The 14,813-nt window shown below is 34.7% G+C and overlaps 3 protein-coding genes and 1 non-coding gene across 5 annotated transcripts; 1 reads left to right on the plus strand and 3 right to left on the minus strand.

The window, feature by feature from the left end:
* Positions 1–1,905: 1,905 nt before the first annotated feature.
* On the minus strand, positions 1,906–1,978 carry TRNAR-CCU. Its single transcript has one exon. It is a non-coding gene; the product is annotated as a tRNA-Arg (tRNA).
* Positions 1,979–2,290: 312 nt separating this feature from the next.
* LOC106292620 (transcription factor DIVARICATA) lies at positions 2,291–3,814 on the plus strand. 2 transcript variants are annotated; one of them, XM_013728240.1, is made up of 3 exons: positions 2,291–2,502; positions 2,798–3,128; positions 3,253–3,814. In XM_013728240.1, exons 2-3 carry the CDS (start codon positions 2,800–2,802, stop codon positions 3,623–3,625), a joined length of 702 nt encoding a protein of 233 aa, XP_013583694.1. In that variant the 5' UTR covers positions 2,291–2,502; positions 2,798–2,799; the 3' UTR covers positions 3,626–3,814. The 2 variants fall into 2 exon arrangements, with proteins under 2 accessions (XP_013583694.1, XP_013583693.1); XM_013728239.1 differs by having other exon boundaries at positions 2,295–2,502; positions 2,735–3,128; positions 3,253–3,800.
* A 4,208-nt stretch (positions 3,815–8,022) lies between these two features.
* Positions 8,023–9,133, minus strand: LOC106294001 (putative F-box/kelch-repeat protein At2g41360). The gene has a single exon (XM_013729622.1). It carries the CDS (start codon positions 9,063–9,065, stop codon positions 8,340–8,342), a length of 726 nt encoding a protein of 241 aa, XP_013585076.1. The 5' UTR covers positions 9,066–9,133; the 3' UTR covers positions 8,023–8,339.
* A 3,521-nt stretch (positions 9,134–12,654) lies between these two features.
* On the minus strand, positions 12,655–13,668 carry LOC106293919 (WUSCHEL-related homeobox 5). The gene is made up of 2 exons (XM_013729552.1): positions 13,160–13,668; positions 12,655–13,003 (listed from the first exon to the last, which is right to left on the minus strand). The coding sequence occupies exons 1-2, from the start codon at positions 13,503–13,505 to the stop codon at positions 12,774–12,776; spliced, it is 576 nt and encodes a 191-aa protein (XP_013585006.1). The 5' UTR covers positions 13,506–13,668; the 3' UTR covers positions 12,655–12,773.
* Positions 13,669–14,813: the final 1,145 nt, after the last annotated feature.

Raw genomic sequence — 14,813 nt, forward strand, 5'->3', positions numbered from 1 at the left:
CATTCGAGCACCGTTTCCCAACTTCACAGAGTGTCGAAAGTTCTCATCCATCTCAGAGAACCACTTCTTGTTACCGGTCATGTGGTTGCTGCAACCGCTGTCAAGAAACCACAAATCTTCCATCTTAGACCCGTTAAGCTCCACATGTGCCATAAGTAGAAGTTCTTCTTCTCCATTGAATTCAACGTAGTTTGCTTGCTTCTCTGCTTCTGGACATTCAAACTGATAATGTCCCAGCTTATGGCACTTGAAGCACTCGATCAGGGCTTTGTTAAATCCTTGTCTTCCTCGACCTCTGCCTCTGCCTCGTGATGTTCCTCCTCTTCCTCTTCCCCTAGTTCCACTCCATTCATTGAATTCTGAGGTCACCTTCAGGACGTTGTCACTACTGCTGGATCCTTTGGAGTGCTTCACTATGTTTTGCTCGTGACATAGCAATGAGCTTTGTAAAGCATCCACCGAAAGACTTTCTATGTCTTTGGACTCCTCGATAGAACAGACGATGTAGGTGAATTTTTCAGAGAGTGTACGTAGGATCTTCTCAACGATCTTGTTGTCTGGCATATCCTCTCCGACGTTCCTCATGTCCGTCGCTACCAGCAACACCCTTCCGAAATACTCAGTGATAGTCTCAGCTTCCTTCATCTCTAGAACCTCAAACTCTCTTCTCAGGCGTTGAAGCTGAGCTCGCTTCACACGCTCGTTTCCCTGATATTTTGTTTTCAGAGAATCCCACATCTGCTTGGCGGTATCTTTCTGGATGATCGTCTTGAGGATGGATTTGTCAATCGCTTGGAACAAGTAATTCTTCACCTTCAGGTCTTTGAGCTTCTTCTCTGCAAGCTCCTGTCTCTGTGCTTCAGTGAGAATCACTCCTCTGGCTGGCTCAACGTAGCCTTCCTCTATCAGATCCCACCACTCCTTGGACCGTATGAGATTCTCCATCAGCATACTCCAATGTTCGAAATCTCCATCGAACTTCGGTATCGTCGTCACCACCTTCATGTCTGCATCACCCGACATGTTTTCTCACTCTGTTTCTTCTGTAACACGTAAACTCACAACTCTCAGAAATGAAATTTTGCTCTGATACCAGATGTTAAATACTGAACAAACGGTTTCAGGACCAAAGCTCATCTTGATCTTATTGAATAAGGCTCTTAAATAGCCAAAGCAAAACAACTGCACCTCCTTATAATACGGAGGATTTTCTACAACAAGAAACATAATTGAACGTGTCCTTAGTAACAACTAAGCAACAACTCCTACAAAGGTGGAGCCATTATTAAACGACAAAGACTTAATCAACTAACACTCCAAGTGATCTTCCCAAATGCTAAAAGAGATCTTCTTCACCTGTTGAGCTTTGAGTAATGTTTGGTTTACTTGTACATTCAAGAAAGAGTCAATAGCCTGAAAAGTTATAAGACTTTCTCAGGTCTTTTGCATATTTTCTTTCTCTTTGTTCTTGTTAAGTTTGTACAAAAAAAAGTAACTTATGATTGGAACATAAATGAAATTTCAAGACTTCTTTTAATTTCAGAGTTTACGTTAGTTAAAATCGTGTACATATTATACTTAGCTAACTAGTAACCATATATGTTTAACATTAACATGTTATGCAATGTCGATTCAGCTGTAAAGCGATATAATATTTTGTTTAGATTAAATTTTGATATGGTAGACCTGTAATAACAAAAGGTGGTTGAGTTTATTGGATTTTTCTGTTTAAGGAAAGTAATCTGTAACTTTTCTAAACATCGTCAAATAAAAATTACTTTAAATGGAGAGATAGTGGGAGCTTTAACTATTGAATTTGTCACACAGTATGAAAAAAATATCTTGGCCGACATAGATACAACTGAACAATGCCCATTAAACGAAAAATGAAAAACAAAATTAATCCGCGCCAGGTAGGGGTCGAACCTACGGCCTTCTGCTTAGGAAACAGACGCTCTATCCACTGAGCTACAGGCGCTTGTCAGCTTACATCATTAAGAATGTAACTAAACTTATAAATCTGTCAATTACATAGTCAACCCGTGTGGTGGACCAGAAGAAAGAGTGACGATAGAATAAATTTGTCGTGTTATTCCGACTATTTAATTACTAAAAATCATTTCAATAAATCAATAATCTTTTCTAATGAACCGCAAGAATCCGAGTGGTAACCCTTCACTTTTTCTCCATTCAGAATATGCCAAATTTCACTTATTAAAACAAAAAACAAAAGAGCCTATCCTTTTTCTCCTCGGTGCCCCCAAATTAATAGTGACTCTTTCTATAATAGTCTTCCTCCTTGTCCTTTATAATTGAGTCTTTAGTTTGCGAGTCTGACTCTTCTCATCACAGCTTCAAAATCTCATTATTCTCTTCTGGTGGCTTTGCTGTCTTTTGTTTTCCTTAGACAACTTACTTTTGCAGATTCTCATTGATTCTTCAAAGCTTCAGTCCAGATTCGAGGGTCGGTTTCATATGCTTGAAATCTCTCATCCAAATCAGGTTCTCGATTCCTTCAGTATATGGTTCTTGATTTTACCTTCCCTTTTGTCATTTTTCCTCACTTTGATTCCTAATATTATTTATCATTAAACTAGTCCTATATATATATATAAGCTTCCATATTTTCCTAAGACATACCACAAATCATTCATCAGTCATCCACACACACACAGAAATGGACTTTTTTGAGATGTTTTTGTAGTTTTAAACTTTTTTTTCTTTCTTTTCTTAGCTATGGAGACTCTGAAACCACTCTCTCACGTGCCTATCTCTGATTACCGGTTTGTTGGTCAAGATATGATGAGCTTACAAAGCCCTAGCAGCATCTGGACTAAAGAAGAGAACAAGATGTTTGAACGAGCCCTTGCCATCTACCCTGAAGACTCCCCCGATCGCTGGTTCAAGATTGCTTCCATGATCCCTGGAAAGACTGTTTTTGATGTTATGAAGCAATACAATAAGCTCGAAGAAGACGTTTTCGATATTGAAGAAGGACGTGTCCCCATTCCTGGTTACCCTTCTCCCTTGGGGTTTGCACAAGACACTTGTCGAAAGCGACCTAATGGAGCTAGAGGATCTGATCACGATCGAAAGAAAGGAGTCCCTTGGACAGAGGAAGAACACAGGTTAAGAGAATCCTTGCCCTATATTGGTTTCTTTTTACGCAAGTAACTCCTTATATGTTTCTTGTTACACAAGTCACTCCCCTGTTTTTAGGGCTTACATTGCTCTGTTTCTTGTTCTCTGCAGGAGATTTTTGCTCGGGCTTCTCAAGTACGGGAAAGGAGATTGGAGAAACATATCGAGAAACTTTGTCGTGTCTAAGACTCCAACGCAAGTGGCAAGCCATGCCCAAAAGTATTACCAGAGACAACTCTCTGGAGCAAAGGATAAGCGCCGGCCAAGCATCCATGACATCACAACCGGCAATCTTCTAAATGCCAATCTCAACCGTTCCTTTTCTGATCATAGAGATATCCTCCTGGATTTAGGGTTTATCGAAAATGATAATGCTGAGGAGGGACTAATGTGTATGAGTCAGAATCCTTTTTGTCCATCATCAGCTCCCTTTGATGCTGCCTTTAACTTTGCTGGAGTAAATGCATATAGTGACGGAGCGTAAAGTAAGATATAATCACCGAACTCAAAAGTTCTAATGAAGTTGCGTTGTAAATCTGTAATGAAAAACCCAAGTTTATATATGTCGTTGTGTCACAATCTTGTTTTCTATACATGAATGTGAAGTTGTATGTGCGTCAGTGTGTGTTTGTTTGTGTTTACGAAATCTATATTAAAAATTATAGTTTCATTTTTTCTGCTACATTAATATAGTTGTTAAAAGGACGTGGGTTATGATAACATCCACAACTTATTTTATGAAGCTAAATGCAAAAATATCAAGACTAGGAAGATCCAGCACCACACATAAATGAGAGATTTGTTCAAAGTTTAATGTTTTTGGTTAGATTGTATGAGGGAAACTCTATAGTTTTAGTAACAAGATCACGGATTTACCCGAATATTATTAATACTTAAAGTTACAAATTAATATGGGAAAATATATGTTGTGGTTGGAAATGTTGAGTAAGTGTAGGTGGAAGGTATAAACAATTGATATGAGTATACAATAGAGGCTGAGTCTGCTTTCCACTTATGACCAAAGAATCTCATTCTTCTCATCTATTACACCAACCCCTTTGCCTCCCCACATATATATTTAGAGTTAAATGAAATGGTGTCATTTGGATACAAAAATAGGTCACAATATTATTAGAAAATATATTGTTGTGTACTTTAAACATAAACTTAAGAAAATGATTTATTTACTATGCTGTTCTAAGAACATATTTACCATGCTCAGTAGTTTGAAAAACTATTTTAAGAAATAAAATTCCTAGTAGTTAACCTCTGTAAACTTAGTAAAATTATATTTTCATCACATCATTGCAGAAAATTATCTCTTTGTAAAATTAAAGGAAAGCAAATATAAATGAACTAAGAAATCACTTGGAAGACCATTGATTTTTTTTTGAACTTTGTAAATAAATGTGTAACTTTTAGAACTTCGACAAAGAAAACAAAAATAAGTAAATTTTTATTTATGCTGTTTCCAAAATATTTGTTGTCCCAATCAAATCACCAAGAGAATAAAACGAAAGAAATTCCCAAATAATTAAGTTGCTGACCATATTCAGCAAACCTATTGAACAGTAGTATGGATTTTTATTTTTTTATTTTTTTGAACAGAAAGTATGGATTTTTTTCATCTGTAAAATTCCATTAGTAAACCATGAAGATCAAAGAAATTCAAGACACTAAACATGGAAAGCAAACTACACAAACCAATTAAAATTACAAAAACAAAGACAAACAAAAATTCAAACTAGGGAACCATCATCTTTCAGTCAAAACAACAGACTATCTCAGCAGAAGAGGCAGAGGCTAGACAATCGAGCATCTCAGCAGAAGTAGCAAAAATAGAACATTGTATTGTATTTCAACCAAGTATGTACAAATACTATAAAACAACTTGTTTTATTCAGTTATATATTCTTATGCGTGTCTCCTTTTCTGGCATGAATTTCATGCGAGTTTTTTTTTGTTCAACAATTTCATGCGAGTCTAAACTCCAAAATACTACTAAGAGTCCTCGCCACATAATTAATTATGCAACTTGAAACAAATTTGTTTTAAATATATATGCAATCATAATAAAATGAAAAAACATCCCAACCACGTATGAATAACGATAAAGCATAGTGATATGCACTGGCTGCATGATAATATATGACCCATATTTTAATTTTATTTTCTAAGATGGAAACTGCCTATAAGATGATTTGAATGTTGGATAATCATTTAGAAATTATCAGGATTCACCTTTAAAGTTGATAATATAAGTGATCAGCATAATTAAATAAAAATAAAAGTATACTGATTCATGCTGTGTAATAGCTAAAAGATTTATCATGAAAATTGAGTTATTAATACTTCGAGTTCTTTTTTCTTAAAATGGTCATTCTATATCTAAAACAAATTATTATGGATGTTGTAAGTGACAAAATACATATTGTTCCATATATCTCGGAAATTAGTCTAGGATTTAGATTAAGCTAACCGATTATATATAACAATGACTATACTTAATCAAGCAAATGATTTATCATCATTCACATTAAATAAGTCGAATTCTTGTAAATATCTTTCTTCTATTTTAGATGAATCTTGATCATCCATTGTGATATGGAATTGCAATTTGCTAGTCCTGTTTCGGATAGAGAAAGAAAATAAAGTTGTTCTTTTCCTCTAGCAACTTTGTGGCTTTATTTTATCAACAAAAAAAAACTTTGTGGCTTTATTTCTTTTGCCAACCTTTAGTTATTTTGGCACTTTCGATCTGGTCGCCTCGATGGGATCTATATGCCTTAAGAGCGTGATTATTGGGGATTTTTAGAGTGGAGTTCTTAGCAGAATATAAAAACCCGTCTCTTAACTTTTAACTAAAAAAATTAAGAACCAGTTCTTAAAACTCTTATTTAAGAACCGGTTCTTAGCTTTTTTAGTTAAAAGTTAAGAGACGGGTTCATATATTCCGTTAAGAACCTCACCCTAAAAATCTCTAATAATCATGCTCTTACAACCCCGGTCTCTTAGCCGGGAGTTCTTAACTCATGATTTGACACTTTTTTTTGTTTTTTTGTTTTTTCTTACACTTTTCGGCTAATAGACGATTTTTATATCTCTTATTTAAGAGATGGTTCTTAATTTTTTTTAGTTAAAATCTAAAAAAAACTAAGAACCGTCTCTTATCCGAAAGTAAGAACCTCAGTTAAGAGACCGGGTTAACGATGGTCTTGTATACCAATCTCTCAAACGTTCAATGTTCTTACGTCATACATGCATTAATATGTACTGTACAATATACACTATTTGGCACATATATAATACTACGTGTGTGTATTAGTGTATATCCACTATTTGATGACTAAGATTTGTGATGATAACATGAAGAAAATTAAAAAAATGGATTTAAATTGAAATGACGATTTGTTAGATCTTTTCCATAGCAAAAGTATAGGACCAATTTTAAAGAATTGTTATATTAACTTTAAAATATAACAATCGTGTATTTTGTTTATGCATTAATTTTTTGAAAACTGTATTTTATGTATGTCCAAGTCGACAAGTATGAACACACTACCCGCACTGAAAGAAGCCATCTTTTACATGTAGCTGTTGCATGTATTACTATCCCAAGCGATATATGCACAAGGGTCTGCGTGCGTATAATAACATCATGGAGAACATTGAAACAATTAAATAAGTACGAGAATCATCGAGAAGGTTTGCGACCTAAGGCTAAACCTAATCATGAACATATTAAATTGTATGCTAACAATTTGTTTAATTGTAGACTTTAGTTTAAATAAGCACAACATTTATCAAGAAAAAAAGAATGTTCCTTCAAAAGTAGGCTTAAAAGCAAATATTGCGTAACAAAGCACGTTCTTGATTTCATAATTTCATTTCTTTTCCTGCTTATCATCATATCCTTTTCACGAAGCATGCGTCATTAGTTAATACTTTATTTTCCATTAAATGTGTTTTTCCTTATTTTCTTTTTAGTTTTTTATTTTTATGACAATATAAAGAATGACTAATATTGGGGGAAGATTTTAGATTTGTAGTAATAGGGCAGAGAGAGATAGGAAGAAAATGGTAGAGAGAAGGAGCTATATGGTTAATTGGTGAAATATAGTTTTTTGGTTATTGGATCAAATTTTCCTATAAAAAAATTAAACTATAGATAAAACACCGAATGGAGAATAAAGAAATAAACAATAATTATCATTGCTATTGAAGAAACAATAGTAGAGGGAGAAGACAAGATCGAACGGAACGAGACCGAACCCGGTTGGTCCTAACCCAACCCTCTTTACAACCTCCCAAGCTCGAATTAGCCTCTGTCTTTTCTATTTCCATGACAATATCACAGAGTAGATGAAGGTTCTTTAGTTCTTTTAAATCATTGGTCAATCAAAATTTGAACTTTTTGATTAAGTTTTCTCTCCGACGGAGCTTGAGTTTCTTCGCCGAAAACTTTTTAAACGAACTCTCTTATATCTATTTTACGAAGCTTACCGGATAATACACTTCATCACCATGCTAAGGTCACCAAGGATAAGAGTTCAGTGCTTTTCCCAGTAGCCACTACACCCAAAGGCACTTTACCAGAAGAAGCATAAGGACATTGGTGTTCCTTGCTACGAGCCTCTGTCGCCAGCGGACTAATGGTCCGAATGGAAACACTGAAAGGCCACTAGGGGTCAAGACATCGTGTGCATTTGTTTGTGGGAAGTAGCCCGATGTTGTCAGAGGTGTTTGTTGTTCATAAGAATCAGACGGTTTTAAATAAGTAAACTAAGGAAGATAGGTATGTATGTAGTAAATTAGTAAAGATAAATAGACATGATAATTTGCTCTGTCTGGGCTATCAGAAAGTTCGACATATGTGCCACCCTTTATGCATTTCACATAACAACTTGTGACTTAATAGTATAGCACGTTAAATCATATAATAAGCCCATCAACCGGCAACAACTAAACAATCCTTCAAAAGAATGTTATGCGGCAATGTGGCCGCAATACCAGACCACTCAATCCTCCCACGAATATTTTCTCCTAGCCTATCCAATGCGATCAGTTTACAGATAAGATCATTCTTCGTTCGATCAATATTAGGTAGTGGCCAAAAAAACGCAATCATTCCCTCGTATTCCTCCATTTTTTCAGCAGTAGATGAATAAAGTTCTAACTTCCCATCATTTCCATCACGATCAACCACTCTGGTCCAAACCTTGAGCTTTTGTGTTAAACCACATTAACCCACTACACTCAAAACAAGCATAGAGCACATTCTTTACCACACACAAGAAGTTCACATAACCTAGCACCTCCGTCGTTTCACTGTTTATACCTTCTCTCGGACTATACGTGCTGACTCTCCCACCCAGGCCCACCATATAAACCTTTTGCTTCATAGACACGCTAAACTCCCATTCACATTTCACTTTCTCATCGTCTGCAAACTCCCACGTTTGCGTCTCTGGATCAAACACTTCCACCTGGCTATCTTCATCAGTTCCTCCAATTACGTCGTATATCTCCCCCTCGACCACTCCCACTGCTACTTTATACTCCGCGGACCGACCCACTTTCATGCTTGGAGCCGTACGTAAACGATCAGATCGAGTATCAAGGATCCAAAGCTCCGTGGAGGGGAAGCTTCTTCCACCAATGAAATAGATCTCTGATCCCACAGAGACTGCATAACCAAGACAAGGCCTCGGGACATCCGCCAACGACAGAGGTTTCTTCTCCAACTGATAGTCAGTGGTCTTCTCACCCGGACAGAAAGTGATCCAGTAGCTAGTGGGCCGTCTCAGTATGCTATGATAGAAATCATAAGAGAGATAGACGGACTTAAGAAGCTGGAGAGTTCTGGCGAGCGCATGAGCGACCTTAGGGTTTTGGAGACCAAAGAGAGGTTTAGGTCGTAGCATCTCGGAACGCGGAATAAGCACTTCAATGCAACGTCATCTGGCAACGAAGAAAACGATGATGATGATGATGGCCGTGATTTCTTCGAGTTGGAGGCGGCTACAACCATTGACATTGTGATCATCTTATATATAAGATTTTTTAGTTGACAAAATATCTTTTGATTTTTTTAACATAGTTTAAATAGAATTATAGGATTTTGTTATTCAATAAATAAGATTTTTTTTGGGGCAAAAAAAAATAAGATATTTAAAAGATATTTAATAACCGGAGCCGGTTTTTAACTTTTTTAGTTAAAGTTAAGAGACGGTTTCTTATATTCCGATAAGAATTTCATCCTAAAAACCCCTCCCATTAATCATGTTCTAATATAATATCATATTAATATGTTTAGATTTTACAAAGTAGAATCTAGAAAAAACTTAACTTTGCCAAAAACAAATAAAAACATAGCAGAACAAAAGAAGGTAAACCCACGAAGATTGCATGATCCCAAAATGGCATGAAGGTACGAAATTGCTTTACATTCCTTCTTGCCAAAACACCGTTTCTCCACATCTCTATAGATCAGTGTCAATATCACAGCAGGAGCAACAAAACAGCTGTTATGATATGCATTGTTCCTCTGTTTTTAGAGATGAAAGACCGTCACCATTTTTCTGAGGATTAAAGGGCAATGGTTTGTTGACATTCTGATCCAAGACAGAGCACATTCCAGTTCCTGAAAGAGTGTTGGCGGATTAGGCCTTCTAAGAGCTAGGCCTCCAAACTTCCCTGCTGAAATGAAAAATTAAAAGCATGTGGTCTCTTGTCAAGGGTTCTCTTGAGCATAAGCATCAAGTAGTGGGGATTTGTAGTCCCCAAGAAGCCAATCTGATCTTCTGTCTAAGTTAGTCAGGGTCGACTTAGATAGGGGGACAAGCGGTGCGATTTCCCGGGTTCAGTCCGTTATCTTCCTATTTCTTAATAGATAAGGGTCCAATTTTTTCAAAAAATACATGTATTTTTATATTAAAAATAAGAAAAAAGGTCTAAGTTTTTTTTATATGAAAGTATTTTTCTTTTGTCACAGTTTTATTTTAAAAACACTTCTAGTATTTTAAAAAACAAATATTTATCATATTTTTCAAAGAAAATATAAGTTTGAAAATCAAAAAAAAAATTTTGCCCCAGATCCCATAACACCATTGAGCCAGTCCTGAAGTTAGCCACCCACATATTGAATGAGTGCTTTGGAACCGACCTTTTAAACCAAACACAGTCCACTTTTGGGTGTAGTGGCTATTGTAGAGCTGTTTATTTCACCATTTGGATATAAATGAGAGTTTTGTACCATTTGGATATAAATGAGAGTTTTCTTTGTTTAGACATTAAATTACAAGTCATATAGATGGCTTATCCAAATGAGTTTTATAAATTTATGCTAAAATTTTAAAATTAGCCAGCTGATCCAAATTAAACCATCTAGATGGAGATGATTCTGTCAAATGATATAATGTCTATTATACCCCTATATAATTTACAAATTACAAACCTAGACATAATATCAATTTATCACTCACGAAAATGATAAAAAAAACGCATTTTCCTATAAATGCATTGTCCACCAAACCACAAAACGCATTTTTCGCCAAAACCGCAAAAACACGTTTTTCCGCCAAAACCGCCAACGCGTTTTTCCGCCAAAACACACTTTCCCGCAAAAACATTTTTTCTCGCCAAAACAAAAAAGAACGCATTTCTCGCCAAAACCACAAAATGCATTTTCTAGCAAAAAAAAAACACATTTTGTCGCCAAAAATGTTGAAACACGTTTTTTCGCGAAAAACGCAAAACACATTTTTCGTCAAAAATGCAAAATGCGTTTTTCCGCCAAAACCGCAAAAAAAGTTTTCTCGCCAAAACCGAAAACGCGTTTTCCCGTCAAAAACATGTTTTCACATCAAAACCGAAAAACACACATTTTCCCCCCAAAACCGCACTTTCCCGTAAAACGCAAAAAACGCATTTTCCAGCAAAACTGCACTTTCCGGCCAAAATCACATAAATGCATGTTCCAGCCAAAACCGCAAAAACATGTTTTCACGTTAAAACCACAAAACCGCATTTTCCTGTCAGAACAATAAAATTCATTTCCCCAACAAAACCACAAAATTACTTTTTCTCGTTAAAATCGCAAAACTAAATTTCTCGCCTAAATCGAAAATATGATTTTTTCCGCAAAAACCACAAATTATATTCTCCGCTAAAACCATATTTTAAAATGATTATATTTTAGATAACTAATATAGTGAAACAAAAATAATATATGATTAAAGAGAAATTCTCTAGGAAGCTTTTTAGTTTATTTTCACAAAATAGCTGGGAAAATAACAAAAATAAATTTTATTAAACGATAAATATAAATTTATACTATATGGTTAATTAATTTAGACTTAGGGTTTATAGTTGAGGGGTGGAGTTTTGCGGATGAGGTTTGAAATTTTTAAAAATAAATAAAAAACTTAAAATTAAAATTTTCATAATAATATGAGCTATTTTTTCATTTTCTTCTTTGAATACTATTTTGTGATAAAAACTAAAAAACACTATTTGAGAGAATTGCATTTGATTAAATCAAAACAAGGTTATTTAGTAATTTGTTTACTAAATTCGTTTGGATGAAAATGAAAATAAAATAAAAAATAAACATAAATCCATTTAGACAATTCCTTTAGATGAACCATAGATGAACCAAACAGTTCTATGAAATTTTGATCATATCGGTGGAACTTATAAATGGATTAGGTCGATGGAGGTGAAGAAACAAACTTTTTAAACTAAATATCTTCTCTCTTATATCTATTTTACGAAGCTTAATGGAGTAAATAAAATAATGGGCTTTTTTATTCTAAGCCCAGCTATACTTGGCCTAGTATATGGGATGCGACCAACCAATTATATATGTCTCGCAAACATTTTATTTTAAAATAATTTGGTTTATTATATTGGCCCGGTTTGGGTGTACATGTAAATTGATTGGGTAGGTTACCAAAAAAAAGACAGTTTGAACTTTGAAGTGCTCTGTGTCGAGATAAAACAATGTAAATTGAAGAAAAAATATTAAATTGATTTGTTACCCAAATTCTTTGAAGCAATGCTTTAATGTTGTTACCGACGACTAAAATCCTAAGAAAAAATATAATTTATTATTATTTATGCTGATTAGTGGAGATAAACTTACATATAATTATCACTATGGTGTAACTAAAATCATATAATCTGGATTCTTATATGGCAAAAAAATATCTAATATCAAAATCATGAATATAATAATTATCATTATTGAATAGAATAGTACAAAATTAGTATTAAAAATACTTAGCACAATAAAAGATGCATTAGATTAAAACTTGTTCTCTCTCTCTCTTTTTGTCTCGGACCAAATAGCTCTTTATGTGTGTACCATGGTAGACTATAATTTTCCATGTCAAACTTCTGTAATAGCTTCCATGATATTAGTTCTTACAATATACTATTAAACTGACAGAAAGTAAGTAACTGCAGGTTAGAACTCTTTTTTTTTTTTGCTAAAGCTGCAGCTTAGACTTGTTGTCATAATTGATACATTGGATATTCTGAGTCATAATTCAAAATACATAAGATCTCCTAACATGACTTCTTTTAAAAATTTATCGGACTTCCAAGACATTATTAAGGTGGTCACTAATTTAAAGAAAGCTTAATCGAAGTTCCAACGGCGATGGATGTTCCATCTCAGCTCCACATGATGAGTACGAAGGAAACGTGGTCGTGTTGGTCTCTCGTATGTAGTCACGGTACTGGTTATTGACTCTGCTTCTCATTTTGTCCACTTTGGATTCTTGGAATGAATTCACCGGAAAGAGTTGTAGCGTCTCTATTACCCTCTCCTCCTCGTCTTCGTTTATTTCAAAAACATCTACAAGTAGTACCAATCATCCTTAACAGATTAAATACATTTTTATATATCATCATGAAATTATTTAATTCTTTTAAAAGACTTGGTAGGGGAAATAGAAAATAACTAGAAAAACATTTAGATAGAGATTGGTATCGAAAAATCATAACAGATTACCTCTAGTTGATGGTTGACGATGATGATGATGATGAGAGATATAGTCATTTTCTTGATGATGATGATCAAAATCAATGGAGATTTTACGGCGTTTTTGCCTCTCTCTAGCCTTATGGTTTTGGAACCAATAGAAAACATTCTTACTCTCGATCTTGCCGTAGAAACTGAGCTCTGTAGAGATCTTCTGAATTTGGTCAGTGGTCGGAGTTCTAAGACCAGCTCGGAACAAGTCAGTCAATATCTTCAACTGCTCCACCGTCGGGTTCCACCTCCCGCACTTCGTCCCCGTCCCTCCTCCTCCTCCGTTGTTGCCACGTACGCTACGAACTTTCAGGGGGAAAGACATTTTCAGATATAATCCTTAATCAAGTGTTTACGTTTTAGGGCTTGTTACTTGTATACTCGTATATAAATGCGGAGATCTAGTAATGGTGTTCAAGTTAAAAGATAATTTTTTTTTTTTGTTTTTGGTCAATTTAAAAGATAAATAAATTGATAAATTGTCGGGGGAGAGGTTTTCGAGTTATGTGTCGTTTTATGATGAGTTGTTTATTACGAAATGCATGCTTAATGTTTTGTTTTTTCTTGGGATTTGGGAGAGACTGATCTTTGCAGATTTGATCGTTTTCTTTATCCTTGTCCTAACCTATCTTGGCCTCCGTCCCATGTTACCATGTATATACACGTATAGATGTTCATGTTGCATAATTTTTTTTTTTTTTTTTTGTATGGGACGTTCTAACGATTGAAATAAACTCAAATATAATTTCATTCTAGATTAGGGGTGCAAATGCGAAATGGTCTTTGGATTTGAGATCAGGCTTTAATTTATAAGACTGGAAAAACAATGTGTTCTCATCATATTGCACAAAATATAGAGGATGGTTTAGTCGTTGTCTTTGGTCAGAGGTTGTTGAAGATTCGAAGGTAAAAAATAAACCATATCGTAAATTTCTATATGATCGATCGTTATTATTGACCAATACCCGCAATTATTAACATCATGACAATGATGACATGAATATGATAAGGAATAATCCTAACACGACACTGTGTGAACAGATTGACTTCCAAGTTATTAAACAGTAAGTTTTTATTTTGTTTTCCACAAAAGAAACGACACTTCAATCTCACAAGTTATTTAACGGTAGTTTTGTATTTTGTTTTACACAAAGATGTGACACTTGAGGGAGCTTGGTCGGCAACTGCAGAGGGGAGGAAATTCAAAATCTTATTCTTATATATACAAGAAAATATAACATTCAAAATATATATAACGGTTTGCAATTCATTAAAATTCTACAAAATGTAATATGTAGAAAAATAGTCATCCCTCGGTACAAAAAAGGATAATCCTTCCTTGAGTTTAATCCGGTGTCAAAGAATATATGTTTAACATTAAAAGCAAATATTTATTTTCGTTTAACTGTTGTAAATGAAGTGTCGGGGAAATACTTCTGTTATCATTACTGTCGACCAGAAGGTTCATATATATATAAGGTATTAGACCGTTATAAGGTCATGTTTATCCTAACAAGATAAGGATAAGGATAAACACTATGTTACAGATATACATGGAATATATACTAGATAAACACATAGTCTCTGGTTGTCTTTATCATGTCCCGGATTGGGCCTGCAGTACGGGCTGGTC

Source organism: Brassica oleracea, chromosome C5 (assembly GCF_000695525.1).
Source record: "Brassica oleracea var. oleracea cultivar TO1000 chromosome C5, BOL, whole genome shotgun sequence".
Taxonomy (NCBI): Eukaryota; Viridiplantae; Streptophyta; class Magnoliopsida; order Brassicales; family Brassicaceae; genus Brassica; species Brassica oleracea.